This window comes from Thamnophis sirtalis, unplaced genomic scaffold, assembly GCF_051295495.1.
Source record: "Thamnophis sirtalis isolate CommonGarterSnake01/CBP01778 unplaced genomic scaffold, rThaSir2_p1.2 scaffold_11, whole genome shotgun sequence".
NCBI lineage: Eukaryota > Metazoa > Chordata > Lepidosauria > Squamata > Natricidae > Thamnophis > Thamnophis sirtalis.
In genome coordinates, this window is record NW_028261391.1 from 46,478,893 (window position 1) to 46,499,430 (window position 20,538).

A 20,538-nucleotide genomic window follows, 5' to 3' on the forward strand; every position below is an offset into this window, starting at 1 on the left:
CACTGCCCAAGTAATCCCCCTGTTTGGATACTAACTTCTTTAGCTTTAGCAAGGCAGGTGTGTTGCATATCTGAAGACCATGCCTTGGGAATTGATAAGCTTGGGTTAAAAACACACACACCTGTGATGAGAATATTAGGAAAGGGGAAATCCAAGCCAGAATGAATTACTTGATGACATTTTATTTAAAATCATTTCCATCTATTATCAGCTCTGAAAATTCTCTGCGGCACGTAAACTTGAATACAATGCCCCATTTAATAGAAGATTATGACACAAAATGAGACGTGATGTCAGTACCAGATATCAGGCAGTTAATATTTGATAGGGTTTGATAGGTAATTTGAAATGCAGTGTTATTTAATATTGGGCAATACAGACAATTGAGATGCATTGGTGTATTACAGGAATTTTTGAACTTCCTGACTCCAGAGGAAATTTAGAGTCTCAATATCTATGCCATAAAACCAAGAGAGTTCACAGAACTGCCATGGAACACTCCGCTCATCCTGATCTGTGTTTTAGCCTTATTCTTTCTCAGCTGTGTATTTAGAATTGGCTCTGACAATGGATACATTTTTGCCCTGATCACACTTGAATAATGTCTTGCAATAATAGCTAGTATGTAAGCTCATTTAATAGGTAAAAGGCAAATGGTTTGTGATAACATGCAACTGACAAAAATAGCATGTGTATAGTAGAAGTCTTTAAATTCATTTGTAATGTAAAAACAATTGTAGGAAAATTAGAAATCAAATTAGTGTTCAAAACACTTTAAATTCAAAACACAAAACAATATTGCATTTGAACATCTGAAGATATTTATTTGTATTGAAGAGAGAATATTTCCAGATGAGCAATTTATCATTCATTTCTGCATTAATAATTTATATTATTATTCAGTCATCACTGAAGAAATAAATCACTAATAAGGAGGGGGTTTACTTTGCCACAACAATTTACTACAGTTCACTAATGCAGAAATGCTCTTGGCTACTGCTACTGCTCCTCATATGCTAGTACAACCTTCCCGAGTCTGGATACTGTTCAGATGTGACTATCTTCTACAATACGGTTGATGAATTCTAGGAATTGAAATGGGAACTGAAGTCCATACTTCACCAACTGGGGGAAAGCCTGCTGTCATTTGGTAATGGCACCAACTACCGGTCAGCCTAGTGGAAAGGTTTTCATTCAGCAAAACAATTTTATTTACAATATAGAGATAGTTCTCGACTTATGACCACAATTGAGCTCAAAATCTTTGTTGCTGGGACACTGCCACTGTCACAAATATGAGTCAGTTGCCAAGCATCTGAATTTTGAGTATGTGACCAGGGGCATGCTGTAACGATCATAAGGTGCAAAATGGTCATAAATCATTTTTTCATTGCTGTCATGATTTCAAATCGTTACTAAATGAACTGTTGTAAGTCCAGGATACCTGTAAGACATATTTTAAGTTATTCATATTACAAAGACATTTTAAGGGTTCTGTTTTTCTTAAAAGTTATGTTTCTTTCCCTTTCGTCCAAATTCCACTCTACCCTTTCTTCCAACCCGTAAGATCTTTTACTTTCTATCCATTGCTAAATATCCCTTTACCAAGTGCTGATTTTACTTAGACCTATTGCTGCTCACCTCATGGGAAAGTTTTCTTAACTTCAGTTAGCTTGGCAAACTGTGAAGATGTTTCTTTGCCCTTTGTAAGGATGAGGCTGCAGTCATGCTCTGTTTCCTCCCCTTCATATTTAGATCCTTGCCAATATGTTGATTAGTCACATCTTCAAAGTCACTGGAAGTCATTAGGTTGTGTCACCATGTAAATTTAAAAAATACTGTAAATACAAATAAATTAAACCATAGGTATTCCCTTCCTGCTCTGGTTTTATACATACAGAAATGCAGGAACAGCTCCTGCTCCCCCTGCCTCCTTCTTCTGCCATGCACAGATCCAGAGCCCTCAGTGACTGAATGACTGCTGTTTGGTTTCTCCATCTGCAGGCAATTGTCGAAAGAGCAGAAGGTAGATTTTCTGAGGGCACCAGAGTATCATTAAGCACCAGTCCCACAATCTAATAAGGAGAAGTTGATTTTTGAAATAAGCTTCTTCTGGAATTCTAGAAGTTTGAAGGTGCAAATATATCTGGAAAACAGACACTCTCTTTAAAAGTGTAGATCCAGATGTGTTGAGTGGCATTGATTATATGAGTAGGAGAGGGGGAGTCACATATGCCAAAAAGGGACTGTTTATAAAGCTTGAGGGCCACAGCCAGATATGCTCATGCATTTTGATCAGCCATGATTGAAAATAGTATCCACTTCCGTGAAGCTGGAATGAGTTATCTATCAAAATGGTAAAAGGGAAGTTTGCAGGCCTCTCTAAAGACTTCATCTGCTTAGGAGATATTCTTCCCTAATTCTTTACCTCTCACAGGGTTGACGTGGTAAACAGGCGTTTGATTGTGGAGAGGAGTGGCTCAAGTCCCTCAGATACCAGCTCTGAGATAGGAAGGCGACACATCATCCATCTCTATACTACGTCTGATGATTATTGCTTGGGTTTTAATATCCGTGGCGGGAAGGAGTATGGTCTCGGCATCTATGTCTCCAAGTGAGTCTTGCTCTTCCTAGAGCCTTCTGCTCTTGAATGCTTCAGATCCTGATAACATCTGGACTTAGATTCAAATGTGACTTTAACTGTGATGTTTCCTTTTCAGGGAAGTAAATTGCCTGTTGCAAGTACCCAAGATCTAGATTGGTTAGTTAGAGGCTGAATTGAATTCAGTGGAAATGTTCTGTCTTTGCAAATAGTAAGCATGCTGGGGGATGATCCAAATTGGACTTCAGAGAGAACAAAATATTTAAAACCTGATCATGACTGCTATTGCAATTACAGATTTGGGCTAAGGCTTCTCCCACCCCTCCACCCCTTATAATTAACTTAGAATATAAACTACTCTTTAGGTGAGGGTAGAAAAGTTAGATAATTATGATAATCAGTTTAATCACTTAATCCATAATAATATATCTTCAGCATTAGCACAGGCCACCCTAACCCCATAAAGCTTTATCCCTTGGTCTTCTTTCAGCCCAATTTCTTCAAGAGGAACTGTATGTTCTTTTGGTTTACTAATCACATCCTCATGGTCAGGGATGGGAAGACACATCTATAAGCACATAGCTCAAAGTCTGATACAATTTGGTATCTAATCATATTCAGCACTGTATAAGCTTGAATTTTATTTATCCAAATCTTCTACCATTAACTTAAAGCATGTCATTATCTGCACAATAAAATATTGAATATTAGGAAATTTATCAGAAATAAATGTTTGCAGGCTGTTATGTAGCTTTCCACAACCTATATGCTCAGCAGATATGCTGAATTACAACTCACATTATTCCTAATTATTTATAGTGGGAGATTTCAGTCATTGTCCAATATATCTAGACTGAAAAACAGTTATTTATTGAATACTGACACAAAGATTGGTGCTATGCTATGAGAAAGCCGGAAGAAAACCTGACCTAGGGGAACTTTCCTTCCCATTTTTAACATAGACATTTTATTTCTTTTCGTTACTCTCTCTCCCATTCTTAAAATGTACCATTTTCTTCTGCTCCTACCTTGTTTGCTCAGGAAAAGCCTGATCTTTCTTTCAAATGCCCACCTTGTGCTTGTTCGATGTTGTATCATTCCCAGAGTGGATCCTGGCGGGCTGGCTGAGCAACATGGGATCAAAGTTGGTGACCAAGTCCTTGCAGCCAATGGAATCAAGTTTGATAACATCAGCCATAGCAGGGCAGTGGAAGTGCTAAAAGGGCAGACCCACATCATGTTGACCATTAAGGTGAGGCTGGTGTCTTCCCAAGTAAAAAAAAAATTAGTAAGGGGTATTAATCATTATCCAAATTATATCCTGTTCTCAAGACTGCCATTGTTATTAAAGAAATGATAGTTGCTAGGAGGAGATAGAACTTCTTCAGTTCTGGGTAAGTGTAGACCAACCATCTCACTCAACCAAGCTTTCTAGTATGCCTTCCTGACTCCAAACGTCTAAATTTCTTTTGGCAAGTAATTCTCTCCTTCAATTGCTCTGGGACTTAGAATTTCAAACATAGCAGATCCAATTTCTTCTAGAAAAGGACCTAACCATAGAGCAAGCATTTATCAGTGTTTCTCCACTTAGTTGGTTTCTTAAGTTTTCACACATTGTTTTGCAGGCAGCAAAAGATCCCATGACATATTGCATCTTTTCTTTCCCTCACTTCTAGGAAACAGGGAGATTCCCGGCATACAAGGAAATGGTGGCTGAGTACTGCTGGCTCAACAGATGTAAGGCATCTTTTCTGGAGAGGCTGTTGCTTTGTTAAGGAAAAATAAGGGATGCAAATCAATCTGCAAATTGATTTCATTCTTGGATTTCAGAAAATATTATTTTGCTCTCCTACCTTTGTACATAAATGGTACCACATTAAGAAACACACATGAACCAAGAACAGATGTTGTGTTTGCACATACAGATATTTATGGTGGCCAGCTATCACATCTCAGTAGGTTCTTTAACCTAAAGACATCCTTGCAATATCAAGGATCAATGAATCAGTGGGTATCATTGTTTATTTTTATTCTTATGTTATGGTTTTTATCCTAACACTAAATCTGTCTCTGTGATTGAGGCAATATACAAACTAGATAGATAGATAGATAGATAGATAGATAGATAGATAGATAGATAGATAGATAGATAGATAGATAGATAGATAGATGATAGATAGATGATAGATAGATGATAGATAGATAGGTGATAGATAGATAATAATAGTTATTTAAATCAAAATATTCCACAATACCATGTAGATATCAATGGCACTAACATAACATCCTGAATGCAGAAGTAATAATGGCAATATTTGCATTATCTGGGAAAATAATGTTTTTTTCCTTATGCAAAATACGGCACCTTGAGTGCTGGGAAAACCAAACCAATGAAATACATGAAATATGTACACAATGTGCAACAGCTATTCATTGGTTGTATATTGAAATCCTCCTAACAGCTAACTTCTACTTTCTCTTTGCAGTGACCAATGGCCAGTTGCAGCAGCTATCCCAAACCTCTGAATCCAGCTCATCCATGTCATCCTATTCCTCAGGGACCCCCTTAAGCTCTATGAATGGCCTATCTATGGCCCCAGTTTCCAGCTCAGTTGAAAGTTGTATGGTTGATGTTGGCATCTCCACAGAGTTGCCAATTCAGAGCCATTTGTCACAGAGGGCAGAGACCGCTATGCAGACAGAACCATTGCCTGATGGGGCCTTCTTTTCAAGCAGCCTGACCTCAGAGACCCAGAGGATTGTGCAGCCCATGAAAATCCTAAAAGACACCGCCATTCGCACAGAAAGCCTCAAAGAGTCTTTTCACCTAAGGAAGCACCAGCCATTTGTTAGCAAGGAAATCACAGAGCCATCCCCCAAAATGGCTCTTCTTCTAGCGCTCAGCCATCCCCGTCAGCCCATTAAGCGATCACAGAGCTATCTGACCATCTGTGGTATGTGTCACTAAACCATTATGTCTACCTCTATTTTATATTTACAGATTATTTGTAAGGCAACACCACATAAACATTCAATTACTTTTTTTGGCTCTATTACTAATTTCTTATATTCTCTCTCTCTGTCTCTCTCTCTCTGTCTCTCTCTGTCTCTGTCTGTCTGTCTGTCTCTCTCTCTCTCCCTCCCTCCTCTCTCTCACACACAATTTTTCTGAACACCTTTCAAAATTGTAGCTATAATACTTTGTTGAAATGATAGTGCCTTGAGGGCTTTGGAGGCAAGGTTCAGATTTAATGTTCTTCCTATAGTTGTGATTTGATTGCCTGGATTTCCCCCCCCCCCAGAGGAAAAGCATCAAAGAAAGAAAGGGAAGTTGGTACCATCAGAGAAGAAAGTCACCCTCCAGCGCTCCAAAACCCTGATGAACCTTTTCTTTAAGAGCACCCGACTAGGGAGGCCAAGCTCAACAACTGGATCCCTGGAATCACAGAGGAAGTCCAAATTACCTGCACAATCTGAAGGGGAGAAAGGTAATAAAAAGTGAGATTTTTAAACAAATAGCCAAGGGTAGGGAGCTCTTCAGATCATAGGCTGTACGAAACCTTGAGGATTTTTGGGGTTCAGTTTTCAGTTTCCAAATTTTCTAAAGAGCTAAAGTAAGCATTGGAGACTTTGGATCAATAGATCCTTGGTATACAAACAGACTGTCAATCGTGTCTGGAGAAAGGTACTAAAATCCTATTCAAATATTTTTCATTTAACTCATGCAAACATTAGAAAAGGTATCTTGACAAATTGTACCCTGGCATAATAACATTGCTTTCCTTGGATTTCTGATGTAATTGGTGGCAGTAAAAAATTCAGACTTACATGCATCATTTGGAAAAAGAATGCAAAATGAGAGACCAAATGCTCCTAGCATTTCTCAAACTTGGCAACTTGAAGAGGGAGAATTCTGGGAAATGAAGTTCACACCTCTTCAAGTTGTCAAGGTTGAGATACTCTGTCCAGAAGCTTGCTCAGAATTAACTGCACTCCAATGGTTACTAGATCTGAGCTGCAAAAATCTGGGCAACTAGATTTCTCCAAGGATTCAGAAAACACTATTGGCTATATGAATTTCATGGACTGCCAAGTACTATGATATAGAGCAGTGGGTCTCAACCTTCCTAATGCCGTGACCCTTTAATACAGTTCCTCATGTTGTGGTGACCCCCAACCATAAAATTATTTTATGTTTTCTGTATTTTTTTTAAAAAATATGTGTTTTCCAATGGTCTTAGGCGACCCCTGTGAAAGGGTCGTTCGAACCCCCAAAGGGGTCCTGGCCCACAGGTTGAGAACCACTGATATAGAGCCATAGTCAGTGGTGGGTTCCTATCAGTTCAGACCGGTTCGGCCAAACCAGTAGTAGCTTGGCAGCCTGGATCACTGGAACCGGCAGAGTCCTCCATGCCTCCGAACTGATTCTCCCGGTGGCCCCACTGGCGGTGCCATCTTGTTTTTTGCTTCTGCGCATGTGCAGAGCAATTTTAGTTGTACTGCACATGTGCGCACAGCATACACCACGCCCCTGAGCGAACCGGCGGTAGTCTCTGCCGGAACCCATCCCTGGACATGGTGGTGCAGTTGTTGAAATGCACTACTCCAAGAGTAATTCACTGCTCACTCCAGGAGTTCAATACTGAGCGGCTCAAGGTTGGCTCAGCCTTCCATTTCTGAGGTAGGTAAAAAGAGGACCCAGATTGTTGGAGGCACTATGCTGACTCTGCAAACCACTTAGGGAGGATTGTAAAGCATTGTAAAATGGTATATAAGTCTAGGTGCTATTGCTATATAGTGCAGTATAGTAGTTCTGTATCAATCTCTGCTCATCCACTTTCTTCATTAGATTCATAATCTCTTTGGTCTTTCTTCCACTATCCTTAACCTGCAGTTAACATTATCCAGCAATTTGTGAGCCGGACTCTGAAACGGGGTAAATGAGCAGGAATTCAGCATGTGCTTTGCGTAGTGTTCATATATGTGCTTGAAAGTGTGTAATGCATGGTGCAAATTCAACATTTGTTATTTATTTTCTTAAAGCATTTAGACCTTGTCTTTCCATAATCATTAAGGGAAGGGCAGAATATAAATTAAACTAATCTCTATACCAAAGCATATACTAACAATTTATTACAACATGAGAATTTGGGGATCTAAGGTCACACTTGTTATAATTTCATTAGTTTGCATACTATATTTGTTCATCTTCCATGACAAGACTTGTCATTGTTTTTTTTTTTCCTACAATAGACAAATACAGGTTTTCCTCTGGTAGCTGAATCATTATAAGTAACCCTTACTGGAGGATATTCCGGAAGGGCTTCACAATTTAGATGAGCTTTGCAATTGTCCTGAATCTTTCACAAAATTTTGTAAGAGCACAGGAAGTACCGGTACATTAGTGTCCTGATTCCCCCCCCCTCCCCCCATGTTGGCTTGCAAAACTGAAATGGCATCATTCCATCCTACATCAGTATCCATATCCTGTGCTCTGATAATATTTCATGAGTGAATTTTTTGTGAGAGGGTTATTGGAAATTGCATGCAGAAATCTGGCAGCTTATTCAGACATAAAAGAGCATGTGTGTGACTTGTAGCTATGCACTTCCAAGTTTGAGCAGGGCCAACATGTTTGGTTCAGTGCTGATAAAATGTATCCTCCTTGGCTTTCTTTGGTCACCCTCTCCAGAAAAAGGCCGGTCCTTCATGTCTCTGAGCTCCAAGGGATCTGACAAACACAGTGGCAGTGAGCCCAGCAAAATTATCGACAGCCACCTGCTGCTCATTGAGGTCATGGCCAGGAAGCTGCTGATGGAAGATGAAGTGGCAGCTGTATTGCGACACTGCAGCCGAGTAAGGAGAGTCCCTCATGCACACCAAGGGATTTTGATTTAAATATCCTCTAATTGTGCTGAACTACCACCATTGTACAATTTTAACTCAATATTCTATTTTCTATATTTTCTTGTAGAACAGTATTAGTTGACTTGCTTTCTTGTACTTGAGATATTTCATCCTGAGCCCCCTGTTTTATAAATATACATCTATGCACATACAAACTTACATAGTGTGGGGATGCCTTACTTCAGTGGTTCCCAAACTTGGCAACTTTAAGACTTATGGACTTTAACTCCCAGAATTCTCCAGCCAGCAGAGCTAGGAGTTGAAGTCCACAGGTCTTAAAGTTGCCAAGTTTGGGAACCACTGCCTTACTTGAGGATGCCTTAAATTAGCAAAACCTTTTTTAAATTATTTTTTTATTTAAATTAAATAGTAAAAGAAAAAGAACAAAACAAACATACAGAAAATTATGGTGCAAATACATTCATTCTAAAGAAAAAAGGGCAACACATAAAAAGTATTTCTTTAAAGTGAAAAAGAAAGAAAATATATTGCTTTAACAGTTAACATATTGACTAAATATAAATATTATTCATATATATATATATGTTTATACAATATACTTACATAACTATCCACTTTTAACTTGTATTTTGTATAAATGAGTTCCATATTTCATTATACTCGCCTGTACGAAGTCTGTCTATAGGCAATCCGCTTATACTGTAGGTGGCAAGTGTAATCAGTTTTTCCATTCGCTAATAAATGTGGCCACATTTTTATTCCCAAAGCTGTGATATATTAGTGTTTGGGGCATAGTTAAGGCATGGAGAACCCATTTATGTTGTCAAATTCCATATAATAGGTATGTAATTCAAGAGAATATTCTTAGAAAAAAATAACTTTTATTCAGATTAGCATGCCTGCCAATCAAATGGCAGTATTGATGTTCACCAGGTTAAACTAGCTTTCCACAATCTTGTTCCCTCCATGGAAGATTCCAGAATTCCCGGCCTAATTTGACCTTTAAGCAAACACATGGGATGAGGGATCCGGTGGGAGAAATTTCATTTAAACTGCTGGTATCTCCCATTTCTCATCATCTATAGAACAGCCATTAGAGGGAGCTTTGAACCAATGCACATAGAAATTTATGTCCAGAGTACTGGTAGGAAGTTATTGGAAGACATTAGTTTTCAAAATTCATAAAACATGGAAGAGAATGAGGGGGGGGGGGGAACAACTCTATGCAATTCTATATTTAATGCTGCTTGGTCTCTATTAATAGAGTTAATGTTGTCCCCTTAAAATGCCTGTGGGAATTCTATATTCCCTGAATTCTTGAAGTCGAACTATTGAATAGGGAGAATAAGTCTTAAGTGACACAGGTGGCCATGACACGAGTGATAGGGTAAGCAAAATGATTGTGGAGTGGCTGTTCACACAATTCCCAAACCAGAATAACCAAATAAAGCATCTATTCTATATTGGACTTTGATCATTTTTCTCTCCAAAAGTACATCCGAGAAGGTGGAGTAGAAGACCTGGTGAGGCCACTGCTGGCGATTCTTGACCGTCCTGAGAAGTTGTTGCTTCTCCGAGACATCAGGTAAGAATAAGATCGGGCCTCCAGAGCAGTTTAACAGTTTTGGAATGGCTCAGAGAGACCCAGGTTTGAGATCCGTTCCAGCCACAGAGCTCACAAGGTAACTTTGAGGCAGCTGTTCCTTCTCAGCTAAATATAACTCACCAGGATGGTTGCCCTGAGAGTAAAATGAGAGAAAGCCCTGCGTTGAACTTCCTGAGGAGAAACGGGGTATATATTATAAATAAATTTCGTACATACACACACAAACACACACACACACACACACACACACACACACACACAAAGGACATGTTTAGGATGCATCTATTGCTGTGATTCTTTTAGCAATTTAATAGACTTCCCCAAGCAGCTATCTTCTCAATGTGTTGGACTACAATGCCTGCACAAAGCTTATACAAAGCTTGCAGACATTATCTTAGGCAACATGACCCTTACTGCTGTAGGTAATGGAATCAGAGGTGGTATTCAGCCAGTTCTGACCGATTCTGGCGAACCGGTAGCAGAAATTTTGAGTAGTTCGGAGACTGGCAAATACAGCCTCTGGTTGCCCCCACCCCCCAATCTATTTTTTGCCTCCCAAGTCCCAGCTGATTGGCTGGGTCTTCTTTTGTTGCCCTGCACAGGAGAATGGAGCTGGAAAGCAGGTTAGTGGGGTGGGGAGGAAATGGAGATTTTATAGTACTTTTCCCAGGAGTGGGGAAGGAATGTGGATTTTGTAGTCTCCTTCCCGCAGGAGTGGGGAAGAAATGGGGATTTTGCAGTATCCTTCAGCTGCCACATCCACCAAGCCACGCCCACAGAACTGGTAGTAAAAATTTTTGAATCCCACCATTTAATGGAATCTGTAATCTTATATATCACAATTATGAAATTATGATGGAATAATGTTATATGTGGGCTCCTTAAAATTGTGGTTATGTTCGCCCTTAGAAACACCTATATAACGTACTCATGAGCTGCATTATAATGATCCAGGATTTTCCTCCTTTTTTTCAGAAATGTGATTGCCTCTACAGATCTTGGCCGCTTTGACAGTATGGTTGTGCCCCTGGAAATGGAAGCCTATGATGCACTCAAGAGCAGAACAGGCGAAGAAGTTTGTAAGAATTGCGTTTATCATCTCCCAGGGTTTATTTGTATTGTGCATTGGCTGGATTTCAGGATTATTTACTTTAGGATATATGGCTTTTTTTAAAAAGTTGAAATCTTATAAAAAGAATTCTCTGGATGGATGGCAACACTTAAAAAAAATTGAAAACAGCCAAATAAACACATTGATCAAAGATAGCACAAAAATAAAATAAAATGTACAGATAGGCATGGTGGAAAAGATTCCTTCACATAAAGGTTTGTGACCAGGAAAAGAACATTTCAATTTGTTTAGCCATTTAAAAAAAACAGGTAAAGAAAATAAAAATCTCAACTCAGTTGCTATTTCTTACAAAGCACCATGGTGTTCACATTATTGCTTTTTCAAATCTGAGTATATACAATGATGTATAGACCTTTGTTTCAGCCAATTTCAAATCTGTAACATCTTTGCTTGAGAAATAAAAGCTGGTCCTCAACTTACAACCACAATTGGGGCAGAAGGAAAGAGCTTTCTGCCAAAGGAGGACAGGCAACCCTTCTCTGTGAATGGAAGGAAGCTCCTGTGCTGGGCTGGAGAAACAAAGCCCAGATCTTTGGAATCTGGGCTTCATTTCTCTACCCCGGTGCAGGAGTTCACCTCCCATCTATGCATAAAAGGGAACTTCTGGGGCAGGTTGCAGAAAATAAACTTGGCTCTCAAAATCCTAGCTTTGTTTTTGCAGCCCAGTGAAGAATTTCTGCCCTCTGTAGATGAGGGAAATCCTTTGGCAACAGCTTGCAACCTTCCCTGCCAGTTTCCCTATTGATTTTCTGGAAAAGGTGGCAGAGAAGATTGCAAATTATCTTCTCATGAACATAAGCTGCTTGGCAACCAGTTATACATGCAAACAACTGCCAAGCCCCCAGATCACATTCACATGTGTGTGTGCGTACACGTGTGTGTGTGTAACTTTTTACTCTTTTCCAAACTGTAATTTACTTGTAATTTGCTGTAACTCATAAAGCAATCTGCCATAATTCAAGGACTACCTGTAGTGCAAACAAGACCACAGGTGTTTTCAAAGAGGAGACCAAAAAAGGAAAGATGGCAGTCACAACTGGGTGACTAAAGCCCTTAACTTTTTTTTTGAATCCCTCCTTGCAGACATTTCTGGCAAGATCTGTTTTATGAGAAAGACTGCCATGTCATAGAAGGCCCTCTTCAGTCTGGATTGGCAGTGCAGCCATGAGCCTTTTGCCTACATGAGGCAAAGAAGAAAACAGTGTCCATCTTTTATTCCCTGTGTAAAAGTCAATCAAATTAGCATTGAATGTCTCTTTAACAGTTTCACAGCACAACAACTCAAGGAGGAAATGGCAGTGTATGGGGCACCCAGTTCCCTCTGCTTTTAACACTCCTGCTGGCCTTCAGGATCTATATCTGCTGCATTTGCTTCTCTCCTTCATCTATGAAAAATGGGAACATGCTTCTCTTCTTTTCCTTCCCTGCAGATGTGGTTCCCTTTTGGATAAACAATTGTAATATCAAGCCAAGTCTATATAGAATGGTGATCAAAGACAGTGAAAGTTTAATTTTCACTCTTCAACCACTGCCATAGTTGGAACTTGAGGGGCCTTAGTACTGGATCTAGTTAATATTGAATGGGGAGTACCTATAAGCACATTTTAAAATGCTTAGTGCTCTTTTTTTCTCCATGTCTACAGTGAGATCACCTGCCCTCCGCCCAGCACAACATGAAATACCCCCAAAGAGACATCTTATCACACCAGTGCCTGGTGAGTTTTTATTCTACTTCCTGTCCACCTTCCTGTCCTTCAAGAGGGTTTGCCTATAGTGGTAACATAAGAGTTTGAATTCTAGATTTGAAGAAAATTATGCAGATGTAATGTATGTCCACAAGTTTAAATGTGCACATTTCATCTCACACACTGCATTTTTCCTATGCAGGAGAATATTTTTTAATAATTGGATTTATAAAATAAAAAGGAAGATGGGAGATCTGAACAATGTGACTCTGCCACTTAACAATAATTCAAAGAACAATTAATTTGACAGAAATAATGTTGAATGGAAGTATTATTGGTATATCTGGTATAAGCTAGCAATATTACCTACCAAATAAGTCACAAGGGAGGTGATCTGAAATTGATTAGTTAGGGGAAAACTAACACACACACACACGGCAACATGTTCACATGTCCAATATCTGGAGCCAATTTTTCACTCCAAGACCTACACAACAGAAACGCTCAAGCAGCAGATACTGGACATGTTCCCTTCTGTAATTTTCATAATACTGAGAGAAAAAGGAAATAATAATTTTTTTACCTTGTGAATCTGGTTACAGATTTCAGGGGTAGTTTTCTTCTGAAACCAGTGATGGCCAACAAGGCAAATGGGGAAGAAGAACACAAGGATGAGCTGAAGGATGCCATGGAAAGGCTGCAGGTCTCTCCCAAACATGGACAGACTCAACCTCAGAGCTATACTCCTCTTGCTGATGTGCCAGTGGATTCCTATATTCCCAACACGGTCTCTTCCTCAGTGGCCAGTGGCAAAGAACCCCATTGGAGTCTAACTAAACGTACAAAATCCTCTACGAGCTCCCTACACACTGTATCCTCTCAAGTGCAATCCCTGGAGCATGGAGATGGACAACCTGGCAGAGAGAGGCCTCCTTCTTCAAAATCAAGCCATAGACAAGCTGTAGCATGGGGACCACATGGGGAAATCTTGCCTGCCAGTGATACCCTCTATTCTGTTATTAATCGACCACGCAGAGCTAGGCCCCTGCTCTCACAGCTCTTCAAGGAAACATCAGCTACTAGCAAGGTAAAGCAAGCAGAAATGGGAGATGAGATCCCAGAGAACCTGCTCCAAAATGGCCCCAGTGACAAGGAGGAGGAGGAATATCAACTGGTGACTGTCAGCCTATCCAAGAACAAGCAATCTCTGGGTAAGCAGAGCTCTCTAAATTGAAATGGAGAGAAACAGACCTATTGCTAATTACATTTGGTGTCATGGTTAGGTAGCAAATTGTGAGTTATTACACTGGTAACAATTGCATTTGTTCTTACTTTTCAGTGACGTCTCTGCTTTTCTGCCTCATATACCAAAATAACTTGGGCAATACTTCTTTAGTAGTCAAAGATAGATCATGGGGAAAAATGAACAGGGAAGAAAAGGAAAGAATGAAAGTAGAGTGAAAGTAGAACAGCTTCAGGGAGAGAAAGTATGACTCTTCTGATGAGAAATATAATCAAATATATGGGAAGTGGATGTAATGAAAGGCAATGTGGAGATGTTTATGGAATTATGGAAGGGAAGGAAGGAATGGAATTGAACAATGACTGCTCACTGTGAGGAATGCATTATGATAGAAGTTAAATAAAGTAAATGTGCACCTTTCCATACAGACATGATGCTGTGTGGATTGATAATCCAAAAGATTTTCAGCAAATGTTAGACTGTATGAAGCAATGAGTACTGTAGAACTGAAAATGAATGTATCACAGATCAGCTAGTCTAAAACGAACAATTGTAAGCTATGACCAAAGGTGAAAAACTAGAACAAGTAGATAAAGTCTGATGATGCTATGTGTGTAAGGGTGCTTGGGCCCACTTGCAGAAATAAGAGTTGAGTATATCAGAAAAAACAAAAGTGGAACATAGTGAGTATGGGTTACTGAAGAAGTATGATAAACAAGAATAGGGCCAAAAATGAATGAGTACTGAATGATTATGGACTGAATGCAAAAGTGAGACTCAAGTACAAGAGAACTTTGAGTTGGTCTTATAAAGAGGATGAATTAGGATTGATTTGGGGAAAATGTATGAAGAGTGAATAAGATGAAAGCAAATAGAAAACTGAGGAAGCATAATTGGATGGAGTTTATGAGATCATGAAGAAGAGAAAGAGGTATGAATATAGTAAAAGTAAGGTTAGTGTACCAGAGTAAAAGGTTATGGAGAAGTATACTAAATGGTGTAGATGTCAATTAGATTGCACTTGTCAAACACATTGGAAGAAATTAGATTGCCGTTTGCTGATTAATACAGACTCCTTTAAACTACACATCTCTCTGCCCTTAACAGCTCTCTCATAAGGAAACAGAGTCTGACCTGAGTAGTACATGTGTGAGAGACTACCAGGAAATCCCAGGTCAGAATAGGAGGTTAAAAAAACATCCTGGAAGAAGACAATTACAAACTATTTCCATATTGTTGCAAAAAAATCTATGCAGGCTTGTTGGTCAAGTCAACAGTAGCCAAGTTTAATGTGCAGGATGCTTACCCTTAAGATTGGTGTGATTTTATCTTTGAGATGGATTTGCAGAAGCTCAAACATGCCACCACTTCCTAAATACTCACAGCACTGTCTTGTTTCCCAGGCATCAGCATTTCAGGAGGAATAGAATCCAGATTGCAGCCAATGGTGAAGATAGAGAAAATATTTCCTGGGGGAGCAGCATCGCTGAGTGAAGAACTGGAGGTAGCTGAAACAGTAGGGAGGGGAAAATGGGGATCTGTCATTACTACTAGATGGACAAATAGGTCAAATGCTCCTTGTTTCTTTCTTCAGCAGCTTAATCAAATGCTCTAAAACCATGATCAACTTATCCCATTGCTGCAGTCACCCATTTTATATAATCTGAGTGAGCCATCACTCAGGTATAAGTCTCGCACAGATTTTAGTAGTTATATTTTTAACCATCTACTTGTGAATTGACAGTAATAACTTGAGTTTCTCCAAGTGTTGCATAGTTCATTTTCTTTCAAAAGAATTTTTATCAATTAAACTGCATAAATTTACTTCAGAAACTCTGTAGGAAAGGGATCAATTTAGTAGACAGTTTAAAGCGACTCTAGAACTTGCCATTTTTATTTTGGATTATTCAGTCTGAGTTGATTTCCATATTGTAATCCAACAAAAATGGACCATCCAGACCACGGTTGTCAAATTTGATCGCATCACATGATGTATTGTGACCAGTGGTGGGATTCAAATATTTTTACTATTGGATCTGTGAGCATGGCTTGGTGGGTGTAGCATGGCTTGGTGGGCGTGGCAAGGGAAGGATACTGTAAAATTCCCACCCCACTCCAGGGGAAGGTTACTGCCAAATCCTCATTTCCTCCCAATCAGCTGGGACTCGGGAGGCAGAGAATAGATGCGGGCGGGGCCAGTCAGAGGTGGTATTTACTGGTTCTCCGAACTATTCAAAATTTCAACTACCGGTTCTCCAGAACTGGTCAGAACCTGCTAAATACCACCTCTGATCGTGACGTTTTTTGCCTTCGCAGAGCTGGGGTGGGCATGGCCTGCATGTGACGCATCCAGCCCACAGGCCGCCAGTTCGACACCCCTGATCCAGACTTTCCCTGACCTGGAGAATGAGCATGAAGATGATCACAATGTGAACAAAACTTTATGCAGAAGCAGATTCAGATTTGAAGGACTGAAGAGGACAATTGACCATCTTCCCTCCTTCTTTTGACCGCATTGAAGACTTTGCCATTCTTTCATACCACAGCCTGGCCCATTTTATTCATTTAAACTGATTCCTACCCTACACGAAACAAACTTCATTGTGCTTTGTAACTAAAGGCCTAGCAACATACACACCCCATTGTGCCGCTCCCTCATAGTTCAAGGCACTGTTCAACATTTCCCAAGGCCTCTGTAATGAAGCTGGGGGTTGACAAAGAGCCATTGTGGGCTTTGGCCAGCTAGCCCGCCCACCAGGCTGCTCTAATTAGATTTTCCTCTTTGGAGGCCTCTTTTCTTTAGGGGTTACAGGTTTGGTTTATGCTGATTTGGATTAAAGCCCCAAATGGCCTTAGGTTGCTAGGGCTGATGAGAATGGGAGTGACAGGTAAAAACACAAGTGAAACCCCTTTGCAGTTCAAAAATTTCACTAGCATCCAGACTTTCTAACTTATTAACAGGAACTAGTCAATATGGTCATGTAATGCTACTATTTTAGTGGCTTTACAGGTATCCAGTCTGTTCCTGAATCCAATTTCAAACCTTGGCATCCTTTTTTCAAGCCTCTAGCAGAGTGATGGCTAACCTTTTTTGTGCCATGCCCAAAGCGCATGCACGCAAAACCCCCAAATACAAGCACACCCTGCACATGGGCCCCTGTGCATGTGCCCCATCCCTCGTGCTCATATTTGGGTTCCAGGTAGGTACAGGAGGCTTTCCAGGCCCAAAATGGAGTATGCGGAGTCCGTGCACATATGCACGAACCCCCAAAATGCAATGCAAGTGCCCCCACATGTGTCCCAGCCCTGTGCATGTATGTGCGTGTCCCTGCATGCACCCTGCCCCCCGCGCATGCACGGTAGAGACCCGAAGACCAGATGGCCTGAGGGAGATGCGCCTGCATGCGCAGTGGAGATGGGCTGGAACAACAGCTGGCATGCCCACAGAGGGCTCTGCGTTCGCCATCACGGCTCTAGCATTTGTGAGCAGATCCCTCCTTCTTTTGTCAGCAGTACAGAAAAGGGCTGGATGCACTTCCTGCAGCTTTCCTCTTGCTTTAGATTGTAAATGCTGATCACGTTATTCTGTGAATTCAGACTTGCAGCTGAATGGTTTTGAGTTTTGAGTTGGTGAAGGCCCGTATATAACAGGACTTTGCCAACTTCCAAGAATCCTTAATCCTGTTGTCTTTTCTGCTTACTATGGAAATAATATAAATATAAAGAAACTTATGGAAATTAAGACGGACAAACCTTTAATTTCTTATCCCAAAGGTGCTTTTTCAAGAGGCAACTGGACTTTCTGGTTTTTCTTCGTTTCAATTCTCATCCAGATGTTTCACTCTCATTTGGATGAGAAATGTCTTCAAAGAAAAACCAGAAAGTCAGTTGCCTCTTGGAAAAGAACCTTTGGGACATTCATGACTTGGATGACTGAGAATCTCCATAGACCTTTAATTTCCTACTTATTTACCTGCAGTTGAAGTGCGGGTATGGATTAGGAGTTGAGAACAGGTTAGAAGATCCAATTCGGGATCTTTTTTGGTGACCCAGCGATGCCAATATATATTGATCTAATTTAAGGGTCTGCTTGACCCATTTCTATACCATTGAAATATTTAAAATATTTTTCTCCCAATCAGTGGGAGGCATTTTTAAAAATCCTTTATGAAAGATGTAGTGTTCCACTTGGGAATTTAAAAAGCCAACAACATTGGAGGACAATCCATCTGTTATGAAAATGACATGCAGAAGAGTTATGATCTGTTTACCTACTTAAAATATTGCAGAAACTCAGGATAATAGGGAGCCTTCAAAGTGTTACTGAAAATAAGTGTATATGTGCTAAAGGTATGTCTTTGAATTTGCTATGGAAATACTGGAAGGTTCAGAAATGCTATCAGTACTATTGAACTATTCACTAATATTAGTGTTTCAAAATTCCCACGTACATATCCAATATATACGTACAGCTATTTCTTGGCTTGTGACCACAACCGAGTCCAAACTTTTGGCTGCTAAGCAAGGTGGTTGAGTGAGTTGTACCCCATTTTACAACCTTTTTTGCCATAGTTATTAAACAAATCACTGCAGTGAATCATGCGGTCATTAGCAAATTTGGCTTCCCCCATTGCCTTTGTTTGTTAGAAACCAACTGGGAAGGTTACAAATGATGATCCCATGACCCCAGGATAGTGCAAATGTTTTACATACATGTCAGTTGCCAAGCGCCTAAATTTTGATCACCTCACCATAGGGATGCTACAATGGTTGTAAGTGTGAAAATTGGTCATAAGTCTCTTTTTCAGTGCTGCTGTAACTTCAAATGATCATTAAACAAATGGTTGTAAGTAAAGGACTACCGGTAATCAGCAATGATACATCAAATCTGAAAAGGGTAGAGTTGTAATTTGCTGTGATTTTGCCATTTTTTAATTTATTTTCTTTGTTTTTGCTAGGCTGGCTATGAACTGGTTGCAATTGAGGGGGAGAGTCTACAGAATGTAACACACCAGCGAGCTGTGGAAATAATCCGCCAAGCTTACCGCAACAAAGCTAAGGAGCCCATGGAGATTGTGGTGAAGGTGCCGAAGAAACTCAAATAAATGTTGCAAATCAGGCAATGCTGAAGAACGTGGTCAGCTCATAAATCAGAGAGTGCTGCAATGCAACTGTTAATGAAGAATCCGTTTAACTATACCTGCTTATTGTTCAGAAAGATATGGTACCCGGGAAACCAGCTGCTAGCAGAGTTACTAAACTATCTGCCCCTCAGCAAGCTTTCAGGCTTAATGGAGCAAGTAATAGTTTCCCAGTTCTGGAGAGGCCTGTTTGGAACAGGACCAGGCAAGATCAAAGATCACATTGCCCACGTCAAGCAACAAGTATTGTTTCCAAAACTACAGTTAGCTGCAAGTGGACAGCTGTCACTAAGAGCCATTGTTTTGAAATGAGTTGGCATCTCAGTGGAGGAAATATTGTTTTTGACATTCCGACCTACCCCAGTTGACACTCCTAGATGATAAGGCCAGCTCCAGCTAACTGGAGCCAGAAGGAAAGGACTACAAAGAAAGGTCAATATTAATTACTGGAGGGATGTTTGTTAATTCAGGTTCAGTAATGGACCATAGCATTAAATTTAATAAATTTACCCACACTCATGCATTTGTAAGTGAACCATAAAGTTTGAAGGACAATAATCCAGAATCTCAGATTATAAATTCAAAACTCTAGATATAATATTCTCACTTGAATCTCCTTAAATCCATTATTGAGTGAATAACAAACTGGCAGTGATCCCCAAAAGAACACCCAGGAAAACAAAGAGGTAGTTCAATGTTTTGCATCCGGCCTCAAAGCCACTTTCAGTGATTGCAAAAAAATGCAAGTCAGCAAGGAACTCAGACTAAAAAAAATTAAATCTCTGCTTTTGTGGTGTTCTCTAAAAGCCAGAGCCACCAGTATCTTAAAGATCGTGTTGGTTATCAACTAACTAAGAAGATTAACTAAAGAATATTGTTATAATTTTCTTATTCCGGTGCTGAAGTAACTATTGGAGATCAACACTGGCTGATTTCAAGGTCAATATTTTTCATATAGAACAATTGTCAGCTGTTTACAAAGTGCCGCCACCAGCCAGAGTGGAAGACAAAAAAAATGCAATATTGATAGAAGTTCATTTAGACCAGGGGTGTCCAAACTTGGGAACTTTAAGCCTTGTGGACCTCAATTCCCAGAATTGAAGTCCATAAGTCTTAAAATTCCCAAGTTTGGACACCCCTGATTTAGACCCAGTTTTTGTTTTTGTTTTTAGACCCAGGAACAAGAGCAGGGATGAGAATTTACTAAGCATACTCTGTGCTATAAACATTTATCTCTGCCTTTGTCCACCATTAGGATAAT

General features: G+C 39.9%; 2 protein-coding genes across 2 annotated transcripts in view; one reads left to right on the top strand and one right to left on the bottom strand.

Annotated features, from left to right (window-relative positions):
- PDZD7 (PDZ domain containing 7) overlaps positions 1-19,241 on the top strand; it is a 23,042-nt gene extending 3,801 nt beyond the window's left edge. The window contains exons 4-15 of the mRNA XM_014058387.2: positions 2,438-2,614; positions 3,707-3,854; positions 4,279-4,339; positions 5,089-5,556; positions 5,905-6,090; positions 8,295-8,458; positions 9,964-10,055; positions 11,052-11,155; positions 12,852-12,923; positions 13,496-14,104; positions 15,540-15,640; positions 19,095-19,241. Of these exons, the coding sequence (XP_013913862.2) occupies positions 2,438-2,614; positions 3,707-3,854; positions 4,279-4,339; positions 5,089-5,556; positions 5,905-6,090; positions 8,295-8,458; positions 9,964-10,055; positions 11,052-11,155; positions 12,852-12,923; positions 13,496-14,104; positions 15,540-15,640; positions 19,095-19,241 (2,329 nt within the window). The remainder of the gene's footprint in view (positions 1-2,437; positions 2,615-3,706; positions 3,855-4,278; positions 4,340-5,088; positions 5,557-5,904; positions 6,091-8,294; positions 8,459-9,963; positions 10,056-11,051; positions 11,156-12,851; positions 12,924-13,495; positions 14,105-15,539; positions 15,641-19,094) is intronic.
- Positions 15,520-20,538, bottom strand: part of LZTS2 (leucine zipper tumor suppressor 2) — a 75,120-nt gene continuing 70,101 nt past the window's right edge. Inside the window, exon 7 of the transcript XR_015698051.1 lies at positions 15,520-15,644. The gene's annotated coding sequence lies outside the window, so the exon portion shown is untranslated. The remainder of the gene's footprint in view (positions 15,645-20,538) is intronic.